Source organism: Sminthopsis crassicaudata, chromosome 1, assembly GCF_048593235.1.
Source record: "Sminthopsis crassicaudata isolate SCR6 chromosome 1, ASM4859323v1, whole genome shotgun sequence".
Taxonomy (NCBI): domain Eukaryota; kingdom Metazoa; phylum Chordata; class Mammalia; order Dasyuromorphia; family Dasyuridae; genus Sminthopsis; species Sminthopsis crassicaudata.
The window spans coordinates 694,158,852-694,174,864 of NC_133617.1; the positions used below are offsets into that span (position 1 = coordinate 694,158,852).

Consider the following 16,013-nt stretch of genomic DNA (forward strand, 5'->3'; position numbering starts at 1 on the left):
CCTCTCTCTCTCTCTCTCTCTCTCTCTCTCTCTCTCTCTCTCTCTCTCTCTCTCTCTCTCTCTCTCTCTCTCTCCCTCTCTCTCTCTTTTTCTCTTCTTTTCTCTCTCTGTCTCTCTGTGTATGTCTCTTTCTTTCTGTCTCTGTCTCTCTGCGTGTGTCTCTGTCTCTGTCTGTCTTTCCTTATCAATCACCTGGTGGTGAGCAAAGAAGATAAGATATAAGCCTCTGGGTGAAAAAAAGGCTGTAAGTATACATATCTCTATATAGATATGTTTGGGGTGGGGGGAAACTAAGGACCAGCTTGCTCAAGGCAATAAGTAGAAGAGCCAAGATTTGGAATTTTTGATGTCCTGTCTTTAAGTACAATACTCTTTCTATCACGCTGTGGGGATATCTAATCTGAAACTTTCACATTTTATAAATGAGGAAACTGAGATCCCTTTGAGAGCTCAGTTACTTGGCCAAGGTCATACAACTAGAAATTATCAGAGGTTCTATTTGAACCTAACTATTCCTGACCCTAAGGCTACCACTCTTTCCACTACCCTAGGGCATTTCTATATAAATAATACATTTTATTAACTCTCATCAATAAAACAAAAATTTGGATAGTTGAACAAGAACAACAATAACAACAACAACCAAAAAAAATCAAACTACTCTCCCAAACCCCAAGTAAAACAAAAAATTTTTTTATAAATTTCTGTATTTATACATGTTTGTGCCTTTGTTATTTACCAACACTAAAAGAAAAAGAAAAGTAGTGCATGGTGTGGGAGACAGAGAGTTGACCTTAAATGAAAGGAAAAAAAAAACCACAAGCATACATTAAGCACCTATGATGTGCCAAGTTGCAGCTAGTTGGAACAGTGGATAGAGCACCTAACCTGGAGTCAGGAAAATCTGACTTTCTTCCAAATATATCCATATAGAGATATGTACACTCCTTTTTTCACCCAGAGGCTTACAGCTTTATCTTCCCTGCTCACTACCAGGTGACAGAGGGATGGGAGGAGAGAGAAAGACAGAGACAGAGACACACAGAGACAGAAAAAGAGAAAAATAGAAAGACAGAGACAGAGAGAAAGACCGAGAGATAGAAAGAGAAAGACACACACAGAGACCTGAGTTCAGAAAGACCTGGTCTTAGATACTTACTAGCTATGTGACTGTACACATCACTTAGCTTAGTTTGCCTCAGTTTCCTTATCTGTAAAATGAGCTGGAGAAGGAAATGACAAAGGACTCCAGTGTCTTTGCCAAGAAAACCCCAAAAGGGATCATAAAGAATCATACGCTATTAAACCACAAGAACAACAAAATGTGCCAGGTACTGTGCTAAGTGTTTTACAAATATCATCTCCTATGATCTTCACAATGACTTGGAAGGAAGGTAGGAAGGGTCACACAGCTAATAAATCTTTAAGACCATATTTTAATTCAGACCTTACTTACTCCAGCCTAGCGCTCTGTGCACTATGACGCCACCCAGCTGCTTTGAAGCTACAAAGTCCTAGGTTCAAGTCCTACCTGTGACACAAACTGGCTTTGTGGTCCTGGGCAAGTCATTCAATTTCTCAGTGCTCTAGTCCAGTGCTTCTCAAACTTTTATTCTCAGTATCTTTATACTAGTAAAAATTATTGGGGATTTGTTCAAAGAGTTTTCATTTATTTGGGTTATATTTATAGATATTTACCATATTAGAAATAAAAACTAATTTTGAATTTGTAGCCCCTCTGAAAGGATTTCAGAGACTTCCAGAATTCTCTGGATCATACTGGCAGAATTGCTGCTGTAAGCCACTTTCTTAAGACCTTGGGTTAAAGACTTAACCTTTTTTGAATCCTGGTCCCTTTGAAATCTGGCACAACTTATGGACCCTTCTCAAAATAATGTTTTAAAATACATAAAATAAAATACAGACATTTACTAAGTAAATCAATTATATTGAAATATGATTATCAAAATATATTGAAAAAAATTTCATGGACCTCAGGTTCAGAAGACCTGCTCTAAGACTATAAATTGCAAAGAAATGGAAATCTGAACTACTAGAGCGAATTTCTTTCATTTTTTTGTATACATATAATTCTATTAAAGATGAAAGTAAATTTGCATACTAATTAGATAGATGTGCTTGTTTATTTTTATATAAAGAATTAAATCTTGGTGGAATATTTGATACTGCAGGCCAGAACTTTTTACTATTGCTAAATTTTTTCATGACCTCCATATTCGGTTATGGACTTGAACTCCCCACATTTTAATTAATTCTCATCAACAAAAACAAATATGTTTTATGAACATTTTAAGAAACTTTGGACTAAAAGACATCCAAACTTCTTACTGTGGCATTAAAAGCCTTTTTAAAAAAATAACTAGTCTCAATCTATCTTTCCAGCTTCTCTCCTTTTCTTAATAGGGAATTTCTTTATCTGGGAAGTGTCTGAAACCCTTGAAATCAAAGGTCAAGTCAGTAACCATGCACAGCAAACATGCATCACAATTTTCTTGAAGCAATAACAAAGTCATCTTAAGAATTTAACAAGAGAAGGGCAGCTAGGTAGCACAGTGGATAGAGCATCAGCCTTGAAGTCAGGAGGACCTGAGTTCTAATCTTAGACACTTAACATTTCCCAGCTGTGTGACCCTGGGCAAGTCACTTAACTCCAATTACCTCAGAAAAAAAATAAAAATAAAAAAATAACAGGAGTTTTGTGGCTGATATGCTCTAGGCATGTTTATAAGTGTGTTTGAGTAAGGACTCAAATCAGGTTTTTGTTTGCTTGTTTTGGGTTTTACTTCAAATCCATGGTTTTTTTTTTTCTTTTGCCATTTTTCTGTTTTAACAGGGCTCTGTCTGAAAAAGACTCCATGATGACTCACAATGGTTGAACAAATGGGGGGAAATCAAGCTTCCTCCCCCTCCCCCCAGAACAAATGCTCAGTTATCAATCATTGCCACAGGTCAGCAATTAGTTGGAAGTAAATGAGAGAAGTCTGGGGGACATGGAGCCAGATCCAGATTCCTGGCAGCTGAACTGACTGAGATGGTCCCCCAGGGTCTGTTGGCTTGAATGCCCCTAGATCTGACTTGGCTACAGGCGCTTGGCAGTGTTGTCCTGTGGCTCTCTCTCCAGTTACCCCACAGAAGCTAAACATGCCAGGGATTGAATAAAAGGCGCAATGGATTGACATGGAAATTGTTTGCTCTCATTCCTTCTAGACCAGGGCTTTTTAAACTTTTTTGCTTGAGAAATTTTTATGTAACCCTGGGCATATATAGATAAATGAAATAGGTATAAAAATCAAACATTTACTCATAATAAATCATAATTTCGTGATCCCTCACATTCAATAACATGACGGTCATAGTGGGACCCATAGTTTAAGGATCTTTGTTCTACATCATCAAGTGTAACTTTGTATCTGGATAGAGGAGGCAGTAACCTACACAGGGGAGATGTCAGAAACACAAGGAAGATCCTACTTTCCCTTTCTCCCAAAAACAGCTCCCTCACTGGCTCACCATTGTTCTTTGCTGAAATCAAATTCACTCTTTTGAGTAAACCAGTGTAGTGAATGCAAATACCCTTAGCTGTAGACATTGTCACCTATTAATACATTAGTGTGAACTGATTTTCTGTATCTTTCTCAGTGTACTAGTTCAGTTTTTGGTTGGGGGAGAAGTATGGAAGGAAACTTCTAGACTACTGGTCACTTCTTCTCAAGGAGGATAGACCTGTACAGGATAAGAGTCATAGAAGTTGGCATCTGATCATTGAGCACTTCATTTTGCAGATGAAAACTGAGGTAAGTGACTTGCTCAGGGTCCCACGGCTAGTAAGTGAGGTAAAATTCTAGCCTGGATCTTCCAGACTCTCTAGCTGCTTCTCATGGGGATAAGGTACCATCAGGGCAGAGGAGGGCACTGTAAGAGTTTTGGAAATGCCATTTCTTTCAATACTAAACCACTGGGAACACATTATCCACAAAAGTCTGTGGCATGGGGAGTTTCTGACTTTTGCATCTGGCTTTTCAGGGGCAAATTTATTGATGACTTAAATTGACTCAAAGGTATTAGGATGAGTATCCAGAGTTACTTTATGCATCCTCTAGATCCTCAGAAGTGCTTGCTTCTTGGAGATACCTCTCTAGGTTGTCCACTGCCCACAGGAGGGACATAGCTCAAGTCAAATGCCCCAGAGAGAAAAAAGCATAAGTGGGTCATTTTTATATCCCTTAAGGCTAGCTTTTTATATGGATTAAATAGGTGACCATCTACTGTTATTATTTCAGGGACTACAAAAAGGTCTTTGATTCAAAACCAAAATCACTAACACCCCTTCCTTCCTTGCCAAGGTGGATCTTCCCTGATTGCCAGCTGTTTGACTCCCCTTACCTGGAAGGCAACTGAGTCCGTCTTCTTGCAGGGTGAATCTGGGGAAGCAGGCACACTTGTAGGAACCCACAGTGTTGATGCACAGGTGCTGACACAGCTCACCGGGATACAGGAGGCATTCATCCCGATCATCCCCAGGCAGGCTGTTGGACAGCTCTGACTCCTGGCTGATGGACAGGGCTGCATGGAGGTTCTCGGTCTCTGAAACTAGAAAAGTCTTTCTTTGAAAATGTGGCGTTGCATTGTTACACAGAGAAATATTTCAGCTCATATGCCCTGAACTGTATCACAGCCAGCTTAGCCTATAGGCTTAGCCTTGCCTTCAGGGCCATTGTGATAGAAGGATTTCTCAGACTCCCAATCCTAGACAATAACAGAATTCTTTTTTCTCTTTAGCCTGATCTGGTAGAAAGGGACCTCAAAGGGCATGTTCAAGCCTATACTTGAACAGCAACTGTCTTTACAATATTCCCAATAATGGTTATCTATCCTCTGCAAAACAAACATAACAACAATAAAGCCCACCAGATAATGAGAAACTCACTATCTTCTATTCCCATTCAACTTTTGGCTACCTCTGGGTATTAATAAGCTTTTTCTATTTCATGCTCTCTCTCTCTCTCTCTCTCTCTCTCTCTCTCTCTCTCTCTCTCTCTGTCTCTCTCTCTGTCTCTCTGTCTCTCTGTGTCTCTCTCTTTCTCTCTCTCTCTCTTTCTCTCTGTCTCTCTGTCTCTCTCTCTGTCTCTCTGTCTCTCTCTCTCTGTCTCTCTCTCTCTCTCTCTCTCTCTCTCTCTCTCTCTCTCTCTCTCTCTCTCTCTCTCTCTTCCCTTCCTTCCCTCTCTCTGCCTCCCTCCCTTCTTTCCTCTCTTTCTCCCTTTCTCCCTTCCTCCCTCCCTCTCTGTCTCTCTTTCTCTCCCTCCCCTTCCCTCTCCCCTGGTCTCTCCCCCTCCCCCTCCTAGTTCTGTTGCTCACTCCTTCACTCCCTGTGTAACTTTGGAAAAGCCTCAACCTCACAGAGCCTCGGTTTCTTCATCTGTAGAATGAAGGGACTGGGCTAAAGGATCTCTGAGACCCTGTCTAGTTCTAATTTGAGCTCCTATGATAAGCTGAAGTCTGTTTTGCAGTCACTTCACCCATTAGGACTTGTTCTGTCTTCAGGGCCCAGCACTGGGAGACAACAGAGCTGAGCAGAGAAATTTGGGGACCAAAGAACTGAGGACAAATCCTAAGTTACTGTCACTTATTACTACTTGTGTGACACTGAGTCACATAACTACCATATTCCTCAGCTGCATGTTCTTTCACCTTCAAGGCTATCTCCTAACTTCCCTGTGTTAATCTACTATGAGCCAGTTTAAGTACCTGTTATCTTGCTCATTAGAATTTAAGTTCCTGTAGAGGAGGATCTGTTTTTACTTTTTTTTTTTTTTTTAATTTCTAATGCTTAGCTGAGTGCCCAAGCCCTTAATAAATACTTATTAATTGACCCATTGATTTAAATAAATAAATTCAAATAAAATGAAGAGGCTGGACATAACAATCTCTAGGATTTCTTCAATTTCCCAAACTCCCATGAATCTAATACCTTACCTACATGGTAGTCCTGCAAATACTTGGATACACAAATCATGTACTTTCTAAGTCTTTTTCTTTGTCCCCCACCCCCAGCAGGAAACATCCCCACTTCTTTCAACCAGTCCTTTTGTAGTAAATGCCGAATCCCTTCATTATTCTGGTCTTTTGGTTCTAATATATGACTGTTAAACCAGGTTAGAAACACAAATGTCCTCTCCTGAACATCACCCCACCTGTCTGACATTCCTGCTTCATTGGTCCTTTGAGTTAAGAATCGCAAAGTTGGGAGGTAGGAAGAAATAGAACAGTTGTCATAATTAGCCATTAAAAGCTATTCTCAATTTCATTTATTGTCTCAGTATCCCTAGAGCTTGGCAGAATTGCATTTAATTGGTGCTTATATATAGGAGTGAGTGTTTATAAAACACCAATTAAATGCAACTGTGTATACATATATATTTAGTGAATGAAATCAGAATGAGATAAAATGGGGAAAGAAACAGAGAAAGAGGGGAAAAAAAAGGATAGAAAGCAGTCTTTGGCATCAGTGATGGAATGAAGGAATCTAAAAGGTAGATCCATCAGCTGCACTTGAGAAGAGGCAGCTCAGTGATGACCCCTTGGAAAAGTGAGGGAAGACCAGAAGTGTATCTTAAAACATGGAGGGAACCCCAAAAGAACAGCCTAAGTTTGTGAGGGGGCAGATTATAGTGGCAATATATCTCAGACACAGAACAGTGCATTCTATGATCCGGCTACTGATTGTCCCTCATGCATGACAGTCTCCTGTGTCCTGCCATGGGGAACAGGCCTCCAGGGCCCCATTCCCCTCCTTATTTCCACCTCTTTGCTTCGCTGGCTTACTTTAAGACTCACCTCAAATCCTACCTTTTGGAGGAGTCCTTGCCCATTTTTTCTATATGTTAATGCCTTCTCTCTGAGACTACCTCCTATTAATACTGTGCATGTGTGTGTGTGCATGAATGCCTTGCATGTATATATGAATATATGTGTGAAAATACACTGCATATATACATATACATATATATAAATAAATGTACACACACAAGCACATTTTTTACACACCTAGTTATTTACAGTCCCTTAAGGATTGGGACTGTTTTGCCTATCCATTTAGGCTGGCACCTAGTAAGCCCTTAATTAAAGCTTATTGCTTGTCAGTATTGGCTGGGAAGGAGGCTGTTGTGGAAAGCTGGGACCTGGGGGGTCTGGGGATTCCACTCTGAACAGATCAGAGTGGAAAGTGTTGGTCAAAAATCAGCAAGCTGGCAGGCAGGATTTCTATAGAAAAGGAAGCATAAAAATTGAATTTCTAAGGTTGGGGAGGACTGCCTCTGGCTTAGCTGAGATGCTGAACTGTCTGTCAGACATGGCACTGAGCTTTCTCCAGGCTGTCTCCATGTGCTGCCATGGTGCAAAGCTGTCCCGAGGGTGTGACTGGGGCATAACTCTGCAGCATACTGGGACATGCAAATCCTACCCTCATGCCTGGGTTCTCAAATTAAATCTATTCTGGAGGGCTTGCGTGTGAAGTCATATTTGAAGAACGTGTTTCATATCTGTTCTATTTACATTAAGAAATGGCATTTAAAGGGAAACAGGATCCTGGTGTTGATTTCTCTATATTTGTTTCTGAGCTGATATTGTTGCTTGAATCCAGCTGGGCTGCAGGCCCTCTTCCCAATCCAAACTGATTGGTCTGGGCAGTGTCACAGAGCAAAGCCAGCCCCAGAGGAGAGGCCAGGTTCATGAGGAGGGCAGAGATAAAGGAAGCAAGATACCCATGATCTTCCATAGCCTGATAATCAGAATTGAGGAGATTGGATGCAAAGTCAGCGCTCATCAATTGAGGAAAGATAATGCAGATTATGACACATAAACATAAGGAAGCATTATTGTGCCATAAGAAACAATGAATTTTAAAAATTCAGATGTAAGTGGGATGTGTATGAGTGAAGGAAGCAGAGCCAGGAGAACAAAAGACATAAAATAATGCGAAGGGAGAAGAGAACAAGTATTTATTAGGCACCTCCTGTGTGTCAAGTACTGTGCTAACCACTTTACAATTATTATCTCATTTGATATAGGATTAAAAGAAAGGCAATTATATTCATATATAGTTATATAGGGCAATGGATAGAGCGCTGGCCCTGAAGTCAGACAGTAGCTGTGATCATGGGCAAGCCACTTAATCCTGTTTGCCTCAGTTTCCTCATCTGAAAGATGAACTGACAAAGGAAATGGCAAACCATTGCAGTATCTTTGTTAAGAAAACCATAAATAGGGTCATGAAGAGTCAGACATAAGTGAAAAAGATTGAACAAATTATATATTAATCAAAATTCAAACCTGGTAATATGTGATGAATCAGGTAGTCATCTAAGCTTTGTTGATAGGGCTTTTTAGTCCCATAATATGTAAAATTCAAACAAGTTCCAAACTTCCATAGTAATGACTAGGAGATCATCAAATGGTACTGATATTTTTAAGATGATGTGAACATGTTAACTTTAAAGTTTTCCTGACAACTTTGAAATGATTTGGATATGTTAATTAGCTAATCTCAAGATCATCCAGATAGAAGTTGGTCTGTTCTCTGTTCCCTAAAAAACCTCTATAAAATGAGAACACAGACTCTTGCCATCTTGACCCCCTATATCCCAAAAAAATCTCTTCCATCTCTATCAGGTCCATTTTGTCTGGTGCTTCCAAATTTAATTCATGGTTATGTGAATGATTATATCTCTCCCGTCCCTAACATTCAATGCTTTCCTTCATCCTCCCATCTCCTGTTCCCATGACCTCTGTCCTTGTACCCCTTTCTATCATTTGTCTTCTGAACTGTTTGCCCCCCACTTCTGTCCCTTGGTAAAGTGTGATTGAAGCTTCACTTCTCACTGCCATCATGGTTTTTCATGGAGAGAATCCAAATAGCTGGGAGTTCCTGCCCCATTTCAAAGTTTCATAAATTAATAATCAATTCAAAAAGCAGATCAAAGATTTAAATCCAAGTTTCTGGTCCTCCCCCTCACTCCCAAGTCTGGTTCTCTTTTTCTATAGCACCCTGCCTCACCATAATAATAAATGCCTACATCATAACATAAAAGGTGATTTTGTTCAATAAGGAGCTCCCAGCGAGCTAATTTCTTTTATGATACACATGATGGCACCTTCTCTGCTACTCAGGGATTTAAAGGGTTGCCTGGGATGCTAAGAGGTTGTGACTTCCCTAGAGCCACAATTTGTCAGAGGTGAGTCTCAAGCCCATCTCTTCCCTCAAAGCCCACTTTATTTTTTTCTTTGTGTCCCCCACACTTAGCATTAGTGCTTAGAACAGAGTAGGTCCTTAATAACTGCTTGCTGATTGTTGGTTTCCTGACGCCAAGGTCAGTTTTCCCTATACTGTGCCATGTTGATCTCATGCTATGTTCCATTGATTATTCCACTTCAAAGTTTACAAAGTACTTATTTTATAAACAACTCTGTGAAATGGATGGCAGATAAAGTCCAATCACTGAACAATGAGCTGGAGGGCAAAGCAGACTAGGAATTACAAAAGGAAGTGGACTGGGCATAGAATCAGTACCGAAACAAGAAACGGGTCACAATGGAAACATGACTGGACTACTTGGACTGGAGGGAACCTGGGTTCAGATCCTGCCCTACACCAGTAATAGCTGTATGCCTTCTTGCAAGTCACAACCTCCCTGAACCTGCTTCTCCTCAATAAAATGAAGGGTTTGGACTTAATAGCCACTGAGGTCTATCCTTTCTCTAAATCTTCTTCCTGTTGGCCTTGCGGGCCAAGGGCCGGCATCTCAGTGTCCGTTCAGGCAGCTTGCTCCGACAATTTCCAAGCCACACACCACAAGTAACTCAGGGAGGATTCCAAGCATATCTAGATTCCCTTTCTGTCTCCCATTCAGACACCCTCGTCAGTCAGACTTAGATTGTGCCCAATGGAAAGCAACATTAATAATCTCTGAAGAGCCCCAGGCCCCAGAAACAGGTGTCAACCTGTGGGTGAGGTTGAGGCTGGAAGTTTGCAGCTGGAATCCATGAGGAGCGGCTTTTGTGTCTAACACATGGAGGGATAATGAGGGAGGAGAGCCAAGGAATGTGAGAGACCCTGCGCACACCAAGCTGGGCTTTGAAGACCTGTGGGATGCATTCCAAGGCTGATTTATTGGGCATGAAGGAGCATGACGGCCTTGCTCGGCTCTGGCTCGCATTTCCACTCCAGAACTCCATGAGGAGAGCAATCTCTGATTACAGAGAAGCCTGGTCCAGCATGATTAGTGTGACTGAAATGATTTTCAGCTGGCGTCCTGGCCCAGGAAACCTGCAATAAAGCCCTCTGCTGTGGTCTAGGATGGCTTTATCAAGCTGTCTGGGATCATCCTCTAAGGAAGGAGGCAACGCATCCTCAGAAGTGATTATTGGGGGTCTTAGAATCTTGGGGAAAACAAGACATCAAGACTGCCCACCCCCATGATCAGCCATGTAGGATAACATAACACTGACCTTAGGGTCACGAAGAACTGAGTGTGAATCCTGTCTCAGACTGTGACTCTAAGAAAGTCATTTAAGTTCTTTCAGCCTCAGTTTCCTCATCTGTAAAATATCCTTATCTCCCAAGGGTATTGTAAGAATCAATTGAAATAAAGCATGTAAAGTGCTTTGCAAATCTTAAATCACTATATAAATATTAACTATGTATTATTATTATTATTATTATACCTAGACAAGACCTCAAATCTAGTTCAATATTTTCTTATTACAGATGAGGAAACTGAGGCACAGGGAAATTAAGCAATGTGTCCATGTAGGTAGTGAGCACTAATGGTAAAGGCTGATTCGTGTCTATGCCTTTGAATCTCCATGAATCTCCCTTCCTGAAGGAATAGATTACTCGACTAACTATGTAATAGCAAGTCATCTCCCTGTGCCTTAGTGTCTTTATATGTAAAATGAGAATGCCTTGAACAGTCCTCCCACCTTAAAGTTAGAGGGAGTAAAAGGGCACCAGGTTTGGCATCAGACTTAATTAAACCTCAGCTCCACGTGGGAAACAGCATGGAGCAATAGAACGGCTTAAAGACAGAGAACCTGAGATCAGATCCTCCTTGTGTCATTTATTTTCTCCCTATCTGATATTGGGTATTTCACTTAAAGTTCTCTGGATCTCAGTTTCCTCAGTTGTAACACGAAGAGATTGGATGAGAGGACTTTTCATAAACGTCACTTAGGAGTTTTAGATCTCAGCTACTCATCTTCCAAATAAGAAGGCCAGACTCAGGGGTCTTGGAGATGCTTTCTTTTTTAGTTTCAAATCCTATGTTTTTATGAAGTTTTAACATAAGCAGTTCATTATTAGGCATGACAGAGGATTTGGCAGAGCCAGAAAATGGAGGATCATAGAACTGCAGGTTATCTAAATTGGTAGAAATCTTGGAAGATAAAAGTCAGAGTTTGGAAGGATGTTAGAGCACAGAATGTTAAGTCTGGGGAAGAACTTAGGAAAATGTCGGAGCTGAAAGGGATGCTTAGAACATATAATATTAGAACAGGAAAGAATGTGACAATATAGAATGTTAGCCCCAAAAGGGACCCTAGAAAAATATTAGAGTAGGAAAAAAAAACCTTATAGAATGCTATCACTTGAAAGGATTTTAGAACAGAATTTGGAGCAGAAAGGGACTCTTGAATATAATATTTCGGATCCAGAAGGGGCCTAGAACACAGACTGTTAGAAAGATTATGTAGCCCTCATTTTCCAGGGGAGGAGTCCAAGACCTTTAGCTCAAGGTCAATAGCTAGTTAGTGACTAAGGAGGGCCCCAGCTTGGTTGGTTTGCTGTCCAGGACTTTTTCCCATTCAACGTCCTGCCCTCTAAATTCCCATCTACTCATTCCCAAAGGGACTTCATGAAGTCTGAATCATCTGGTTTGTAAGCCTTTCCTCTATGTGGAATGCCTTTATGCTAGCCAAGCACCCAGGAGGCAGGAAAAGTATTTCTAGTTCTCAGAAACAGCACCAGCCCAGAACCTCACACATAGTAGGAGCCCAATGAGCAGCTGGGATCGAAGGATTGCTGACATGCAGCAAATTTGCCTCTACCTTTGCCCTCATTCCCAAAGTCCATGCCCTGAAAGCAGAACCCTAAGCACTCATCTGTGCAAGCAAGAGAATGACCTGGCTATATATTATCAGCTTCTTGGCTGTGGAAAATTCCTGTGTCAGGCTTCAGACTTTTGTTCGGGGCCATTCCGGCTCTAAATGTTTCTTCCCTTATTAAAATACCACCATTCTGAAAAGGAAAATCTTGAAGCAATGAAGGAACACCCCTACCCCAAGGGAAGGGAGAATTATACAAATCTTGATATTTTTCCATTGCAAAACATCCCATTGAGTAGGCTTCCTTTCAGCCAGATGTTAGGCTTGGCTGGAGGAAGGTGGTGTTAATTTTTCATGCCTTCTCTCAGCATAGCAACAAGTAGCACAGGGTAACAGGAAGAACTTGCATTTGGAGGCAGGAGATTTGCTTGAATCCCATCTCTATTTACCATGTCCAGATCCCTGAGCTCAACACATGCCAAAGCCTGTCTCCCTCTGGAGGGAAGGGATCATTCCTATGCAGGAATGATTTTCTGTATATCCTGAATGACTTTCATAGAGTAATTATCTATGACACTGGGCAAATCACTGGTCCTCTATAAAAGGTTTTGTTGGCCTTCATGGTGTCTCCTGACTCTATTTTGTTATGAGGCAATGAAAGAAGAGTCTAAGCCAGTCCATGGGTAGTTCTTACCATCTGTAGGGATCAGTTATATTATGTGGGTGAACTCTAATTGGTTCTATAGATGTTAGTCATAGAAGGTAGGTCAATTTCTCCCCAAACATAGGCTTCTAAAGTGCCCAGACCCCAGAAAATAAACAACCTGAGTTGGGGCCCTCAAAACCATATTCAGAAATAGATGGAGGAACAGCCAAAGCCCACAGGTGTGTGTGGGTGTCACAGCTGGCCCTCCCAGAGCTGTGCAGAAGAAGGGCTCAGGTATGAATAATGGAGTTGTGCCTTCCCATGCATCAGAAGGGCCTCCTCTCATCTAGGAAAGATGAGTCAGGTTGCTTTCATTGCCAAGAAACTACAGAAGGAGAAAAACAAGTTCCACTGAAGAAAATACCCCTTTGAGGGCAGGTGAACACAGATTCAACTTTTATAGCCAAATATAAAGAAAAATCAGAATTTTCCTTCTTATGATTTCAAAGTGGCCCCAGGTTTTGCTCTCATTATGGTATCTGGACAGCATACACACACACACACACACACACACACACACACACACACACACACACAAATCACAATGTTAGTCAATCTCTTGAGCTATAAGATTACTGGGTATCCTTCCTCCTTAAATTAGAGCTCTGTCCTTAGAAGCTATAATAATCTCTTAAATAGACTATCAGCTGCTTTAGTGGACCTCGCCAATGCTTTACATCCATTCTTCTGCCAGAGATTTAGGTGCCTAGGTGGAAATTGGTGGGTGAAAGAATAGGGTTCCTTTCACTCTTCTGACTGCTCTGGAGAAACTCCTCTTGTTTTGTACAGCCCTGGGTGAAAGTCTATTTCATAGAGGCGGAGGGATCAGGAACTGCTGCATTCCTGCTGCATTATGGACAAAGTTTCCCCAATATGATTCAGGTGTCTTTAGTGGGTAGCTGCCAACAGCTAGAGAAAAGGAGGCCCCATGAGAACAGACCATGGTATTTCAGTGCTGCTCATAAGGCAAGGTTGAATATTCATGACCCATAATCCTAGGCAATTAAGCCAGGAAAGCTGATTCAATTTTAAATTCAATTCAAAGGGTAAATTGAGAGGAAAATGGGTTAGTGGATAGAGGACTGGACTTGTGTCCTGAAGACATGGGAATGGATGTACTATGACCCTGAGAACAACATTTAACATCTTTGGGCCTCAGTTTTCTCATTTGTAACACAATAACCTCAGAAGTCCCTTTTAGCTCTCAGTCTAGGATCTTATGATCTCCTAAACATTGATTGAGAACTTATTAGGTATAAAGCATTATACTGCAGAACGGAGGGGCCAGCAAAGAATGAAAACACACGTGAGTAGGGATTGTTTCATTTTTTAATACTTGTTTCCTTGGTGCCTACAATGGTCCCTTTTATTAGAAAGTGCTTAATAAATATATGTTGATTGATTGATTGACAAAATGAGATAATATCCTTAAAGTGCCTTGTAAATGTAAGCTATTATGATGATGATCTAACTAAACTAAATGGTTCCTATGGTCTCCCCTCCAGCATCTTAGGATCCTAAGAGATACTGCCAAGGTGGGATTGACTGACTGTTGTGGCTAATTAGGTGGGTGGGGTGTGACAAAGAAGGAAAAAATCAACAACTATTCCAGGTATACAAGTGTGGATGTAAAAAAGAGTAATATCCTTCAGCCAGGAGAGGGAGATGGTTTTCAGAGGAAAGTAATGGACTTTATAATAGAAAGATTGAATTTGAGGTACCAGAAAGGCATATAGAGGAAAATAATCCTGAAATAATTGGGTCAAAAGAACTAGAATTCTAGGAAAGCAGTCAGGTCTGGGAATGTAGATTTGGTCTTCATAGGAACAGAGCTAAACTAATAGGGACAGAATTAAACTAAACTAGCTAAAGCTAGGAAGATGAGTGAATTCACCAAAGAAGAGGAAAGAAAGCAGAAAGCTTGAAATTTCTCAGTAAGATTTTTTTAAGGGCTTACTTTCTTGGCCTTGGAAACCCTTGACTTCCCAGACCAATATTGGTTGTAAAGGACAAGATGTATTTATCCAAGGCTATTAGGCAGAAGACAGCACTTACCTTTCTCTGGTGTCACTGTGGGCAAAGGCTCAGGGGGTTTCCGGACCTCGGGCACGATGAGATGGTCCTCTCCCTCACAGCAGGACAACATCACATGGTTGCAAGGATATCCCAGATTTGGGTTGGATTCACACATCTGCCCTTCACTTTTGACTTTCAGGCCCAGGGCACAACAGTCACAACATTGCTGCAAAAGAAGAAGGCCACAGCATATGATAGCTTTGGTACCTTGCCCACCTGCTGGTGTCTACCATCAGAGACTTTGGAAACAATGAAGATATGGGACATAGAGAATTATGGAGTTAAAAAAATAGAGGAGGCACAGAAAAAAGAAAATAGGGAAGGACTGACAAATAGGGAAGCCATAAAAAGTTTATCTTTGCTAAAAATGCCCATAAAATTACAGTACACCATATTTGGCATCTAAAGCACTCAAACAAAAAAACAGGTGGAAGCAGAAATAAGACGGCCAAAGAGTTCCCCGTGATGTGAGGTCCAAGAAAGCTTGGCTAAGTCAGTTTCTTTGTTTGAGCTTTGGTTTCTTTGGGACTGAACCAGACGATGACTAAAAGTTCTTCCAATTCCTCTACAATTCTAAATCTCATTCCTGCTCCAGGCTCCCCCTTTCTTGTTTGGAAAATAAGGGGTCTGGACCAGATCCCTGTGGCCTCTACTCCTCCCAATATTCTGTGACCTTCTGAGATACTATATTCTGGGTCAGCCCCAGAATCTCTCTAGCCCTCCACTCTGCCTCTGACAGGGCACGGTTTGTACACCGAGTTCCACACAGTCTACATCACTCTCTCAGGCTAACAACAGTCCCATATATCCTGGTTTCCTTTCAGAGCCTTTAATGGGTCTGGCATCAATGAGTTTATCTAAACCTTCTTGAAAACTGTTTCTATTTTTGATCCATCCCTCTCCTATAAGTTTCAAGCTCTATTAATTTTCTACTCACTAAACTTGCTTTGTCTGACTTTCAAGGAGTCTTCCTAGAGATAATATATAGCAGGATGTATACAGTCATGGACTCTCCCTTTCTATCCCCTTCATGAGTTTGATCATTGACCTCTCAGCCTGGCCCTGAAATGGCCTTATGTTTTCCCCTCTTGATTACAGAGGAGTCCCTCTAGGC

General features: G+C 41.2%; 1 protein-coding gene across 2 annotated transcripts in view; it reads right to left on the reverse strand.

The window, feature by feature from the left end:
* Positions 1-16,013, reverse strand: part of FBLN2 (fibulin 2) — a 206,257-nt gene that overhangs the window by 38,379 nt on the left and 151,865 nt on the right. For both annotated transcript variants that reach the window (XM_074283671.1, XM_074283672.1), the window contains exons 7-8: positions 14,879-15,065; positions 4,405-4,611 (exon numbers count right to left, since the gene is read on the reverse strand). In XM_074283671.1, coding sequence (XP_074139772.1) covers positions 4,405-4,611; positions 14,879-15,065 — 394 coding nt within the window. The remainder of the gene's footprint in view (positions 1-4,404; positions 4,612-14,878; positions 15,066-16,013) is intronic.